The 13,693-nt window shown below is 43.9% G+C and overlaps 1 protein-coding gene across 3 annotated transcripts in view; it reads left to right on the top strand.

The window, feature by feature from the left end:
* Positions 1–2,223: 2,223 nt before the first annotated feature.
* Positions 2,224–13,693, top strand: part of ctc1 (CTS telomere maintenance complex component 1) — an 18,505-nt gene continuing 7,035 nt past the window's right edge. For 2 of the 3 annotated variants that reach the window (XM_079494301.1, XM_079494303.1), the window contains exons 1-14: positions 2,224–2,420; positions 4,016–4,164; positions 5,221–5,446; positions 5,826–6,061; positions 6,636–6,780; positions 7,564–7,977; positions 8,199–8,321; positions 8,821–9,047; positions 9,325–9,469; positions 9,770–9,936; positions 11,366–11,628; positions 12,132–12,246; positions 12,338–12,525; positions 13,236–13,693. The exon at positions 13,236–13,693 is cut by the window's right edge and continues 33 nt beyond it. In XM_079494301.1, coding sequence (XP_079350427.1) covers positions 2,379–2,420; positions 4,016–4,164; positions 5,221–5,446; positions 5,826–6,061; positions 6,636–6,780; positions 7,564–7,977; positions 8,199–8,321; positions 8,821–9,047; positions 9,325–9,469; positions 9,770–9,936; positions 11,366–11,628; positions 12,132–12,246; positions 12,338–12,525; positions 13,236–13,693 — 2,898 coding nt within the window. In that variant the 5' untranslated portion in view covers positions 2,224–2,378. The remainder of the gene's footprint in view (positions 2,421–4,015; positions 4,165–5,220; positions 5,447–5,825; positions 6,062–6,635; positions 6,781–7,563; positions 7,978–8,198; positions 8,322–8,820; positions 9,048–9,324; positions 9,470–9,769; positions 9,937–11,365; positions 11,629–12,131; positions 12,247–12,337; positions 12,526–13,235) is intronic. The other variant, XM_079494302.1, reaches the window with a different exon arrangement.

Below are 13,693 nucleotides of genomic sequence, written 5' to 3'. Positions count from 1 at the left end.
TGACATACGCACATGTCCGGGGAGACCTCCTCTACAACACCACACTGTCCGCTAAGCAGCAGAGGTGTAAAAATTTAATTGGCACACCAGCGAGGTGAAAGGTCAAAAAACATCCCATTTCCAGACTAAAGTCAACTAAAGTGGACACTGGACAAAAATCCCTGCTATGTATCGACTAGTGTGACATATGCACATGTCCGGGGAGACCTCCTCTACAACACCACACTGTCCGCTAAGCAGCAGAGTTGTAAAACAAAAATTGGCACGCCATACAGCGAGGTGAAAGGTCAAAAACTATCCCATTTCCAGACTAAAGTCAACTAAAGTGGACACTGGACAAAAATCCCTGCTATGTATCGACTAGTGTGACATACGCACATGTCCGGGGAGACCTCCTCTACAACACCACACTGTCCGCTAAGCAGCAGAGGTGTAAAACAAAAATTGGCACGCCATACAGCGAGGTGAAACATAAAAAAATGTCCCATTTCCAGACTAAAGTCAACTAAGCTGGACACTTTTGGGCAAACTTGATTTATGATAATGTTGTAATTAAAGCAAATGACACAATGATACAAATCTTACCAGCAGCAAATGCTGTGCGAGAGTCAAAAGTAAATGGGTGCTTATATTTCTATGTGAAATGTGATGTGATGCTGGCACCACAATAGACAAGCATAATAACAGAACAATAACAGAGGACAATTTGGAAGATGATGATGATGATGTGGTTTTATGCAATGAAAGTCTAAATCACAATATGTGTGAAGCCATACCATTACCAATTCTAACATTTCTACAACAGACATCTGCTTTCAAAAAATGTCATACACGGCTTGAAGAAGCAGCCGCGCAGGAGGACACACAATTTAGACGGGCACTTGAGAAATTCAATTTAGCCAACACATCAGTGTCATTAGTGTCTCAGCAATTTTCTAGGACAGACGTATGCACCATATTAAACAGCTTTGTAGAATACACACTTCTGCCTCCTTTCCTTGGAAATGACCTGCTTTGCCTTAAAAGTCTTAGTCTGTATAGTTGTACTCAATGTGGTGACAAGGCCTTACCATCTACAAAGAACATGTCACAATACATAGTGCAGCCACTTGAAGTGTCACAAAAAGGCATCTTAGACACAATTGCACAAATATTACCTGCTCAATCTGAACAATGTGAAACATGTCAGCAGGAAAAGAGCTTATCAACATATGAAGTAATTCAGTTAAAAGCTGGCACAAAAATTCCAAAAACGTTCAATTTCTCCTGTCTGTACCACCACAATGAATATACTTTGGCCAGTATGTGTGTATTTTTCGACAGGTCACCATATGTGTCAGTGTACATCCTTAAAGATCATAAATGGCATATCGCGACAAATGAATCAAATGACACAGCAGGCTACTTTAGCCACTTTAGTTGACTTTAGTCTGGAAATGGGACATCTTTTTATGTTTCACCTCGCTGTATGGCGTGCCAATTTTTGTTTTACACCTCTGCTGCTTAGCGGACAGTGTGGTGTTGTAGAGGAGGTCTCCCCGGACATGTGCATATGTCACACTAGTCGATACATAGCAGGGATTTTTGTCCAGTGTCCACTTTAGTTGACTTTAGTCTGGAAATGGGATATTTTTGACCTTTCACCTCGCTGTATGGTGTGCCAATTTTTGTTTTACACCTCTGCTGCTTAGCGGACAGTGTGGTGTTGTAGAGGAGGTCTCCACGGACATGTGCGTATGTCACACTAGTCGATACATAGCAGGGATTTTTGTCCAGTGTCCACTTTAGTTGACTTTAGTCTGGAAATGGGACATTTCTTTACGTTTCACCTCGCTGTATGGCGTGCCAATTTTTGTTTTACACCTCTGCTGCTTAGCGGACAGTGTGGTGTTGTAGAGGAGGTCTCCCCGGACATGTGCATATGTCACACTAGTCGATACATAGCAGGGATCTTTGTCCAGTGTCCACTTTATAAAGTCCATGCACTCCAGTGAATAGCATTTATCCATTTAGATAACTTTTTAATTACTTATTTTTACACAGAAACATAATGTGTGTCTTATAGCATCATATAGCATCATTTAAATGCTTCATTTGTAGTTTTAATGTGCAAATTAAACTTTTTTTCAATACTCTAGAGGTTACTCTTATTTTGAAGAGATCGTCCACCGGAAGTCTTATATTTGCTCACTAGATTTGCCAAAATAACAGTGCCGGCAGAATTGCGGGATCCGCACCGATCCGCAGTGATGTTTGTTTACATTTACAACACCAAATCAATACATAAAATAACGGAATACTGATTGTAACGTGTGCAATAAATTCACAACATAATGCAATATCTAATGTAACGCGAGTGACGCGTCACGTGAGACACAATGGAGGACTTTATGAAGCACTTTAAAGACAAGAGTGAAGCCGTGAGTACTCGTACAGGTTCCCAAACCCTTTGATTGAAATATTTATTAACAGTTTGCAGAATTACAGTACATTTCAAGCACAAACTCAATACAAAGGCTGTTAACTGTGAGTGGACGACCCAATTAAGCATTACACTTGTTTACAAGAGGGTCCACCATGTTCAATTCATCAAGGACCCCCAAATTGACACTAATTAGCCCGCGGACCCCCATTTGAAGAGATATGCCATGGACCCATAAGAGAAGATTTTTTTGGCTCTACTAGCAGTGATTTTCAACCATTTTTAATTTCAAGGACCCCCCAGTTTGACATGCACTAGGCTACGGACCCCCATTTAATGGCATTTCTATCTCGGAGACCCCAATTTATATTGTGAATCAATCAATGTTAATTTAACTCTGAGAGTGTACAGATTTGTACACCGTCTCTCAGAGTTACAGACTCATAAGGGTCCATTTGGTTCCAAACTATCATTTAGCTGGGGACCCCCTGGAACTCTATCAAGGACCCCTGGCTGGGAACCACTGCACTATAGTATTTATACTTTTATTTAGACTACTTAATGTAACTTATGTTCACATTAAAATGTCACCCAATATCAACAGTTGAACTGACAAGCTTCTTTTTTTTTTTTTTACCTCAGGTCACAATTAATCTGTGACATTGTACATTGCTTACTTTAATAACACCAGTAGTAGTAGTCTTTAGCAGTGGTTCTCAAGGACAGCAAGGACCCCAAATTGATGTAGACTATTTGGCCGTGGAAAAAAATCAAAATAAAAAAATAGTCGAAATATAAAATAGGTTTGCTGTTTCTAATTTTGCCTCAAAGACCCAGGGGGTCCCAGGCTCCAGCACCCCCACATTGAGAACTTCTGATGTACTGTATTACATGACCTCAACCCGTCAGTTATATTCTCTTGCCCGCTAAAAAATAAAACATCTGAGAGCAGGCCGGGGGCCTGACCTTTCCTTTTTGGATACTATGTGAGGAAAAAGTGCATCGTGGCTGGTTTTAGTTGCTGGTCACGATTTGCAGATTCATATCATACTCACTTTGAGAACCAGTGTGTTAACCCATTGAGACCTCGAACGCATCTGTGTAGCTCTTAATCACTTTCTTTTATACTTTAGCTATTGAAATATAGCAGATATACAAGCTCTGTAGTGCATCATGGGATGTGTTGCACCGACTGCAGAGTGCCTGCTATTTTTGAAAAATTGCGAAAATGTGTGTGTTAAAACGTTTTTAACTCAACTCTTTGCTTCTGTGGGGTCCCTGGAACAAAATGTTTTGAGATTGGACATGGGGGTTGGTGGCCAAACATGTATCATTTTTGGAAAAAGTTTGAGCACTACTGGTATAGAAACATTTAAAATTAAATTATAGTGACTTTTTGGGGGGACATGTTTTGAATTGTTTTTGAAATAATAATAATAATTTAAAAAACAAAATGTAGGTCAGGATACAAAAAATGAAGGTATAGTAACTCATGGCTGATAACAATGGGTCCAAAACTGTCCCAAAACTGGGTCCGATCTTCTATTTGAGAAGCGGTGTGTTAAAATAACAGCTGGTGTCTCTCCTCTCCAGGAGCGTGATTGGCTAAAGGAGCTGTTTGAGTGTGTGTCTGGCCAACAGCTCTGTGCAGAAGAGCGTGTTTGTGACGCCTGTGTGTGCTTGGTGACCAGGATACAGGAGACCATTGGAGCTCACGCACACACACTACCTCTCAGCTACAGGTAGGTGGCATCACACACACACGCTCCTGTCTCCTACCTATGAAACAAAAATAAAATAATGATAATAATAATCAAACTTTTTTCCATTGAAAATACGAGGGCCTGCCCAGCATCACGTTATATAAGAACTGTGTTCCAAAAGTAAACAAAATGAATGAGCCCAGAGATTTTACTCATATGGATATGACGCATCAACTGACGGTACTAAATCTAATTTATCCAAAGAGTAAGAAGTCAAGAAGATAAGTCGCCGCCTACAAAATGACTACAATTCTCAGGCTTAAAAAATAACCCAAAGACTGCATCACATAATCAGCTTCACGTTGTGTTGCACTGGATTTATTCTTTCTGTAGGTGAGTGGACTTGTCACTTCTCAGTTCTCAGTTTGATTCATGAAATAAACAAAATAACACACTCTGATAACTAATGTCACCAAATCTAAAGAATCTCGTAAATGGTTTTGACTGAGCATGACGTTCTTCAGTGGGGACGGTGACTCCTGTGATTTCCTACTGTAGTTTCCAACGCTACATCCCGGTATTAATTAAGAATGAATTTTATTTTGTTCAAACACAGACATTTCTTTTGGACAACAGCTCTTATATGGCATGATGCTAAGACGACCCTACTCTATGGTATTTTCAATAGAAAATATACTTCCGTGACCCAGGGGATGTCAGGACGTCTTTTTACTCTATTGGTCCTCAATAATGCAAATAATTAACCGTGGTAAATGACATTTCAAAACGAATTAGGAACTCAGAAGGTTAGTTATTGCTATATATTATTGAAAATGACAACAATTTATTTGAATTTCCCTGTAACTGAAATTTTACTGTGAGTCACGCACACTGTAATTTATAATTACACCTAATTTAGTTTATTTGGTGTGTGTGTGTGTGTGTGTGTGTGTGTGTGTGTGTGTGTGTGTGTGTGTGTGTGTGTGTGTGTGTGTGTGTGTGTGTGTGTGTGTGTGTGTGTGTGTGTGTGCGCGGGTGTGCGCGCACGTGCATGCGTGCGTGCGTGTGTGTGTGTGTGAAATCTGTGGTTGCTAGGCTGTTGCCTGTTTCTGAGCTGGTTGCCAGGCAACATGTGCCCTGTGTTAGCAACTTATCCTGGGGCACCAATCAGCATAGAGCCTGGGTGAGGGAGGCGGAGTCATTAACCCTGGCCAATTGTAAGGCCCTGTCTCGGGTCAACTTGTTGCTAATTGGCTGTCTGAGAGAGGGGCAGGGCAGAGAGTGGAGATTGACAGACGGAAGCGGGGCGGTGCGGTGTGAGGTAATCTGTCTGTCTGTCTGTCTGTCTGTCTGTCTGTCTGTCTGTCTGTCTGTCTGTCACTATATATTGTAGAGATCTTAATGATTTTAAAAGCATGTTTTGACCTATTTTTTAGCTTTGCATTGATCAAATATGTTGTTTGAAGAACTGTCAATTTGTCAACTGTCAACTAATTGATTCATTTAAAAATTATTATAAAATAATATTCAATTGGTTAAATAATTGATTTGGATGGACATTTAGAAATGTCAAAAATAGCTGGACTACACTTAAAAAGGCTGAAATCACTGGCAAGGGCTGTTTTATTGATTTACTCTGGCAGTAGATTGGTTAATGTCTGCTTCTCTCTCTCTCTCTCTCTCTCTCTCTCTCTCTCTAGTGTGTGAGTTTTTCTCCTCTCTGGCTAAATCGTGCCTTCCTCCTGCCTCACTGGAACTACATCCCCCACAATGCACCGCAGCACAACCAGGAGGAGGCTGGAGGCTACCTGGAGCTCATTGGCAGTCCCCTGCCACTGCTGTCTGACCGCGAGGGCGGATTGGCTGTTCAACCTCGAGGGGTGGAGCTTAGTGGAGCCATGGGAGTCAGAGAAGCGACAGAATGTTTATCTAACAGGTGTGTGTGTGTGTGTGTGTGTGTGTGTGTGTGTGTGTGTGTGTGTGTGTGTGTGTGTGTGTGTGTGTGTGTGTGTGTGTGTGTGTGTGTGTGTGTGTGTGTGTGTGTGTGTGTGTGTGTGTGTGTGTGTGTGTGTGTGTGCGCGTGCGTGCATGTGACAAGATTCCTCATATTCCTCATACAAAGATGCCATTGCCTGGCCCTGTATCTCAAATATAGGTCAAATACTGTAATACTGTATATCAGCAAAATGTAAACTTGGACATTGAGGGAAACTAGGATTCTCAGATATTATTTTCATTTATCAACTAGCCGGTTAATCGATCGGTAAGGTTATCAAAACGTATCAATGAATGAATTAATTGATAATTCCCATCCCTAGTACGGACCAAACGGGCCAACATCCTTCTGTTGGGCAGCACCCCCCCAAGGCAAATCCAAAGAAACAGATAGCAGAGGGCGCTTATTGCTGCTTGCTGATGGGTTCCCAGATTGATTTCACATGAACCGTGTTTTGTTCACAAACTAGAATTTACCGTCTCTCTCTGTGTCTGTCTCTCTCTCTCTCTATTAGACAAAGAGGACTTCGTCTTCATGTTAAAGGAACAGTGCGCTCACTTCTCCCACTGCTGGTGATTTGTGGAAACTCCTTTTTCATCCTAAGACTGACAGATGACACAAACACACACACGCTGTCTGTGCTGGTCACTGTGAGTACTGTGAGTACTGTGTGTGCGTGTGCGTGTGCGTGTGTGTGTGTGTGTGTGTGTGTGTGTGTGTGTGTGTGTGTGTGTGTGTGTGTGTGTGTGTGTGTGTGTGTGTGTGTGTGTGTGTGTGTGTGTGTGTGTGTGTGTGTATATATATTTAGATTTTTTCACTTTTTAGACTTAGATAGCATTTGAAACAGACTTATAGCATGTCATAGTAGCCTACATATGTATAGCATAGTATAGTATATATGTATAGTTAATATGTATAGTGTCATTATATAGATATGTTCTAGTTACGTTCTTAGCTTACGCATGTTTCTTGATAAATGCATTTTATATATGTGATGTATTCCCATACTTTTGTTCCTGCCTAATGTAAGTCGCTCTGGATTAAGAGCGTCTGCTAAATGCCTAAATTGTAAATTGTAAATTGTATGTGTGTGTGCTTGCAAGGGAGATGGCGTAAATTCAATCTACACATCTCTCCTTCTTAACACATTCACTGCCAGGTATAATGAATCCTTCCAAAACTGCCAGTGTTTTTCAGTCAAACCCTTATTTTGAAGGTCCACCGGGACCCGAGACGTGAACCGGTGTGTGTCAACCTTGTATGTCCAAAGCCGTTTCCTTTCAGAAAATGGACAAACAGAACATGTGATCCAATGCAGTTATTATTTAGTCACACTACTTTTCATTGGTTCAATATTCACAAAGGCCGCAGACACTTAACCACTTTAACTTTCATAATTCAGTCTCTCTCTCTCTCTCTCTCTCTCTCTCTCTCTCTCTCAGGAGTCCAGTTGTTTGTGGTGGAGAGATTGTCTCTCAGTGGACCAGAGTGTGTGTGTGTCCGCTCTTCGTGTGTGTGCGTTACGGAGCTGGAAAGGAAACCGGATCCTGTGTACGACTGACCGGTCAGCGCTGCACATACTGTCACCAGACGCACACGTACACACACAGCACACACACGCGCACAACACACACAACACCTACGTGGAAGACTCGCTCAGTCTGGTGGAGCTGGGCCTTGATCAATGTGACACGGGCACACACACAGACGCGCAAACAGACACACAAATGGATACAGACACAGACACACAAGACGCGCCAGCGATGCCAAACATTGTTGACGCTTCAGAGGAGGCGGGGCCAGAGAGCGTCCAAGCAGCGGTGAGGGTCAAACAGTCGAAGGTGATCAGTTACCAGGTGAGGAAATGTTGTGTTCTGATTGGTTGAATCAGATGTGTAAACCAATAATAGACCGGCAGTACTAGAGGTCCTGGTAGGATAAAAACCAGCAGTACTAGAGGTCCTGGTAGGACATAAAACCAGCAGTATTAGAGGTCCTTTTAGGGGTTTATGTATATTTGTATTTTACTGTTCACGGCCACCATGGTTACAGTCCTGATTCCCCTCTTCTCTGATAGGGCGTTGTCACAGAGGTTGTGAACGAGGGGGCGGGGCTCTATGTGATTGATGGGAAGGTGGGACTTTGCCTCGCCTTTCAGCCGACTCTGAGGCGGAGCCTGAGACAAGGAGACACGATAGAGGTGAGAGAGACACATACTTGTGCTTTTCGTACTTTGCGCCCGTTTAGGTCTCCCGGGAAGGCGTTCAACACAGGAACTGTGTTGTGTTGCCGCACAGCATTGTGAATGCACAAAGGCGTTATTTCTGTAAATATGTTCGTAGACTTTCTGAAAACTATGCAGCACGTAAAAAGAAAATGTATTACTATTAATAGCCTATAGTTTTTGAGTGGTGCAACCACTCCTACTATGTGTGTAGCTGGGTCTTTCCCTGTGTCCCTGTGTCCGAGCACGGAAATGTGTGTGGCTGGGTCTGTCCCTGTGTCCCTGTGTCCTAGCACGAAAATAGCGTTATAGCGTTTGTTCACCATCAAGTGTCACTGTTGCACAGATTAACACACAGGCCAGGGAGGAGGGCTTGACAGTACAGTACAGTACAGTACAGTACAGTACAGTACCACTCACTTCAGACGGGTCTGATTTTTATTACGCAGTAATACATTTTTTTCCTCCTCATTAGCTCTATGACGTGCATTTCCTGTACCGGCCCTGTCCTGACTCATCTCCCAGCATGCTTTGCGCCTGTCTGCGCACCAGTCTAAAGGTCACGACCTTCAGCAGGTCGACAGGGTCGGGGGTCACTGGTAACCGTGACGACGGGGCGTTGCCGCGGTTACTACTGGAGAAGAACCTGACCGTGGCTCAATACCTCTGGCTGAGTCATGTGATCAATCAGCTCAGAGACAGGTGTTGTTTTTCTGTTTGTTTTTTTTACAAATTGGGATCAATAAGCTTACAGCAGCATAATGTCAGACAGAGACCGTGTTACAGATCAGTTAACTCATTACAAATTATGTCATTGCCTGTGACACAGGCATGCACCTACAGCCATACAGAATGAAAGAAATTGGTTCAGAGATTCCAACTTAACTGTTGACATGGATGCTAAATATATTCTGTCTGTCTGTCTGTGTGTCTGTGTCTGTGTCTGTGTCTGTGTCTGTGTCTGTGTCTGTGTCTCCAGCCTAGTTCCTACTCTGGTGAGAGAGGGGAGAGTGTGTGTGATGTCACACTGTCTTCTAGAGTGTGTGTGGAGTGGAGAGAGAGAGAAGAGGAGAGACATCTACGAAGAGATGTTGAACGAGCCTCACAGCTGTCTGCTTAGTCAGGTACGTGCACACACACACACACACACACACACACACACACACACACACACACACACAGTGATACTCATTCCCAATGTCTTGCCGTAATCTGAAGACTCACCTCTTCAGATTCTGCTTGATGCTAGTGATTGACTAAGATATGACGACCAACGACCATGCATGGTTGTCACTCGTTATGTTTCTGTCTGTCTGTCTGTCTGTCTGTCTGTCTGTCTGTCTGTCTGTCTGTCTGTCTGTCTGTCTGTCTGTCTGTCTGTCTGTCTGTCTGTCTGTCTGTCTGTCTGTCTGTCTGTCTGTCAGTACTGTGTGTATGGCAGTGTGTGTGAGTGTGTGAGTGTCAGACGGTGTGTGTCGCTCTTCCAGTCGGAGGGTGTGTCTCTGGTGCCCCCTGCTGGAGCGTCCAGTCTGTGTCAGACTGAACTCAACGCTGCCCTCTCCTGGTCGCACCGCACAGCACAGGGAAATAGGTAATTGTCACAGCTAGATGGTCAGGAAAGGAGGTTATGTTTTTCACCCATGTCTGTCTGTCATGGGTGTCATCTGTGCATGGTGTATATATCCATGGTATATGTATGCATGCATGCATGTGACATATATGTAAGGGATAATGTATGGCTGAGTGGTTATTGTTTATAGATAAGTGGTTATAGCCATGAATGATCCCGCTTATTACACGGCTACTTTAATACATAAATTAATAAATTGACCCAAAGCGCAACAAAACGAGGTATTTCCTGTGTCGTGCTGGCCGGCGTCTGGCCAGGGCAGCACAGTCGGAAAACAAGGAAGTGAGTTGGTCAAATTAAATAATACATTTTCGGTTACTGCATCGTCTATTCCTCGCTCAAATGTTTCCAAAACATTTTTGAGAGCAATGTTTAGCTGTAAATGACATTGTGTTTGTGTTTACATGGCTGTCATGTTTGAAACAGCAGTAAATCAAACACAGCAGGTGCTCCGAGGGTTTGATTAGGCATTGGTCTGTTATAGAGCGGAGCGGTCATTATCCAGAAATAACAGACTGCTGAATTTGGCGATTGACCAATCAGAATCAAGCATTCAACCAAGCTGTGTAATAAGTAGGTAAATAATACTGTGCTTGGAGGTATAAGGATGAATTCTTGGATTTATGTTATTTGAAGCCTTCAAATAGGGACAAACATCTATGTAGAAGAGCCGCCATTGGACTGTCCCCATGAAGTTTGCGTAACTCTGTCTATACTCTATGGCTCTGCATGGGTTGAATGTATAAATGGAATAATTATATAGTGGGATCATTCATTATGATCGTTTACAAATGTTAGAAAGTAAACTGACATGTACAAAGGATAGGCATTAATAAGCTTTGAGCTTCGGCCTATGCCTTTTCGTTCAAACCTAAAAGAAATGTTTGATGTAATGTGAAATGTAATGATTTATGTTGCACTGTTGACGATGATCGAAATAAACTAAACTAAACTGTCAGGGCTTCTGAACTTCAAATTGTGCATCTTCATTGGCCTCACGATTCGATTGGTTTACAATTCACCTTAACGATTCATTTTGATTCTACGACGCATTCTACGGTTGTAAAAGCTCTTGAATTCGGCTGCCAAAAGACTGACAACAACATTTTTCAAAATGTCCATGTTATGGAACCCAATGTTTGGTATTAATTAGGCCCCCCTAATTAATTCCCACATTTTAACTCCATTTGGTTCAAAATGAATCATTTACAGTAGCTGTGGATCCCCCTGGAACCCCCTCAAGGACCCCTGCAGGTCCCCGGAACCCATTTCGAAAACCACCGCTCTAAACAAACAACACAGAGCAAGTGATTTCACTCCAAAATCGGAGTTGATGGAAGCACTTTCACTTACATGAAAAGTTGTAAATGTTTTGTCGATCTGTTCCTAGGAGACAGAGGCCCCTGGTTTTAGTGGGAGTTCTGGACCTACCAACACGCGCTCACTGTTCAGAAGAACACACACAACCACGCACACAGCACACTCCGACAGACAGTCCACAACACACGCCATCACGCACACACTGGTCACACCACACTCTGTGTCTGAGAGACCAGACGGGGGCGGTGGCATGCGTCGTCACGGAGACCAGCCATGATGATGATGATGATGATGAGGGCGTACAGAGGGCAGTGTTCAACACCGCTTGGATAGGTACAATACACACACACACACACACACCTGTAGATAGAGCCGTGTTTTCTTAGTCCTGCTCTTAGAGTGGTTTCATCCCATACCGCCTGCAGTTTCTATTCAGAAGTAACATTGAAGAAGGTGTGTTCCCTCAGAAACACAGAATGAGAGAGAGATTATAACACCATGGACAGTCTAGGCTGCAGTGGTCCCCAAACCTTTTTGGCCGTGCACCCCCTGTTAACTATGTCTTGTTGCATTTTGGCCGAAAATTATACATTTCTTAATATGTTTATGGCAAATAATCACAGAATGTCACTCACTGAACTGAGAGACATGCAGCTGCTGTACTCTCCTGCAGCTGCTCTATACATCTGCTTACAACAGTGGTTTACCGGATTTTGCCGTTTGTGCTAAATAACGCCATGCGATGAAATGTAATACTGTCACTGTAATACATCTTATCGTGTGTTGTGTGTGTGTGTGTGTGTGTGTGTGTGCGTGTGTGTGTGTGTGTTTTACAGGCTCCCTGGTGTGTGTTCAGAAGTTCACCGTGGTAACAGAACAGTTCCTCCAATCAGATTTCCCATCTGTCAGACACCTGAAGAACAACAAATACATCAAACACACACACTACAGGTACACACACACACACATACCACTAGATGTTGTACCATTTCTTATGGGTTTTTTATTGCCTGTAACATTAGTTCAACCAATCATCTTTCAGAGTGTATCTGCAGTTTAGCCTCGACGACGTTCACATCCTGAGTCCCTCCGTCGCCATGGCAACACACCTCCTCCATGCCGGAGAGAGGAGGAGCCGGGGAGGAGAGAAGAGGAGGAGAGAGGAACACAAAGAGCCTGGAGGAAAGAGGAGAAAGATGGAAGCAGGAGGTGGCCAGAAGGAAGAACAAGGTTATTATTGCGACCGCAGGTCTCATTTACTATGATATGAAATCGTGCATTTCACGTCAGTGTGTTGTTTGGTTGGTTGGTCACCCATGGTCATGCCTCGTGACATCACATGAGCGAGATCCCTGATGTCATCAATATTAAGCCCATATATGGAGATCCCTGATGTCATCTATATTGGCCAGCAACTCTACATCTGACCTCAAACCCTTAGATCTCCATATATAGAGCTGACCTGTTCTGACATTCCATATGTTGATCCTTCCCCATCCATCCTTGCTCTACGATGTCTCCCTTTTGACTGATACCTGTACATTCAAACTCTAGACAGGCCTGGCCCAAAGTTATTAGTGCAGCCGTGTCCGGCAGCCCTGTTCTCAACAGGCCTGACCCTACCTGGGCCCTCAATAAAACCCTGTACATTCAAGACACTGCCCCGCTGCCACCCTTAGATCTCCATATCTGACCTCATCAAACCCTGTACACTCAAGACACTCTCCATATACTGTATGGCCAGTACAGAATTAATTCCATGTTGATCTGACCCCCCATTCTGAAGCGCCAGTGCTCGCCGATCTGTCTGCCGTCAACAATGGCGGATGCGTGCACGCGACCTCGCCCTTGGGCGTCTTACTGGTTATTATTATTATTTTTGTATTATTATTATTTTTCTTTTTTCATTTTGACTTTTTGTTTTGACTCGTTGGTTTTAGTGAAGGATAAAAATCCTGGTGAAGAGGAGGGGATGACGACAGCCTCCGCCCAGCCTACACCCGCCACTCCGTCAGCCCAGTTGCCTGGCAGGACAGCCTCCGCCCAGCCTACACCCACCACAGCCACTCCGTCAGCCCAGTTGCCTGGCAGGACAGCCTCCGCCCAGGCTACACCCACCACAGCCACTCCATCAGCCCAGTTGCCTGGCAGGACAGCCTCCGCCCAGCCTACAGCCACCACAGCCACTCCGTCAGCCCAGTTGCCTGGCAACAACAGGCCGTGCCCCAGCGTCTCCGTGGTGATCCGCATGGACGAGAAGGAGGGTGTGGCCTGGAAGAACGCTGTCGTTGGCTCAGGAGCCGAGGGGGCGGGCCTATGCCTGGGTTTCTCTGTCGGAGCAGCTGCAATTGGTCCAACGGTGGGATGGGGGTGGAATCCCAGGAACGAACCAATGACG

The sequence above is a fragment of the Electrona antarctica genome (assembly GCF_951216825.1).
Source record: "Electrona antarctica genome assembly, chromosome: 23".
Lineage (NCBI taxonomy): Eukaryota > Metazoa > Chordata > Actinopteri > Myctophiformes > Myctophidae > Electrona > Electrona antarctica.
This window is presented reverse-complemented; position numbering and strand designations above follow the sequence as displayed.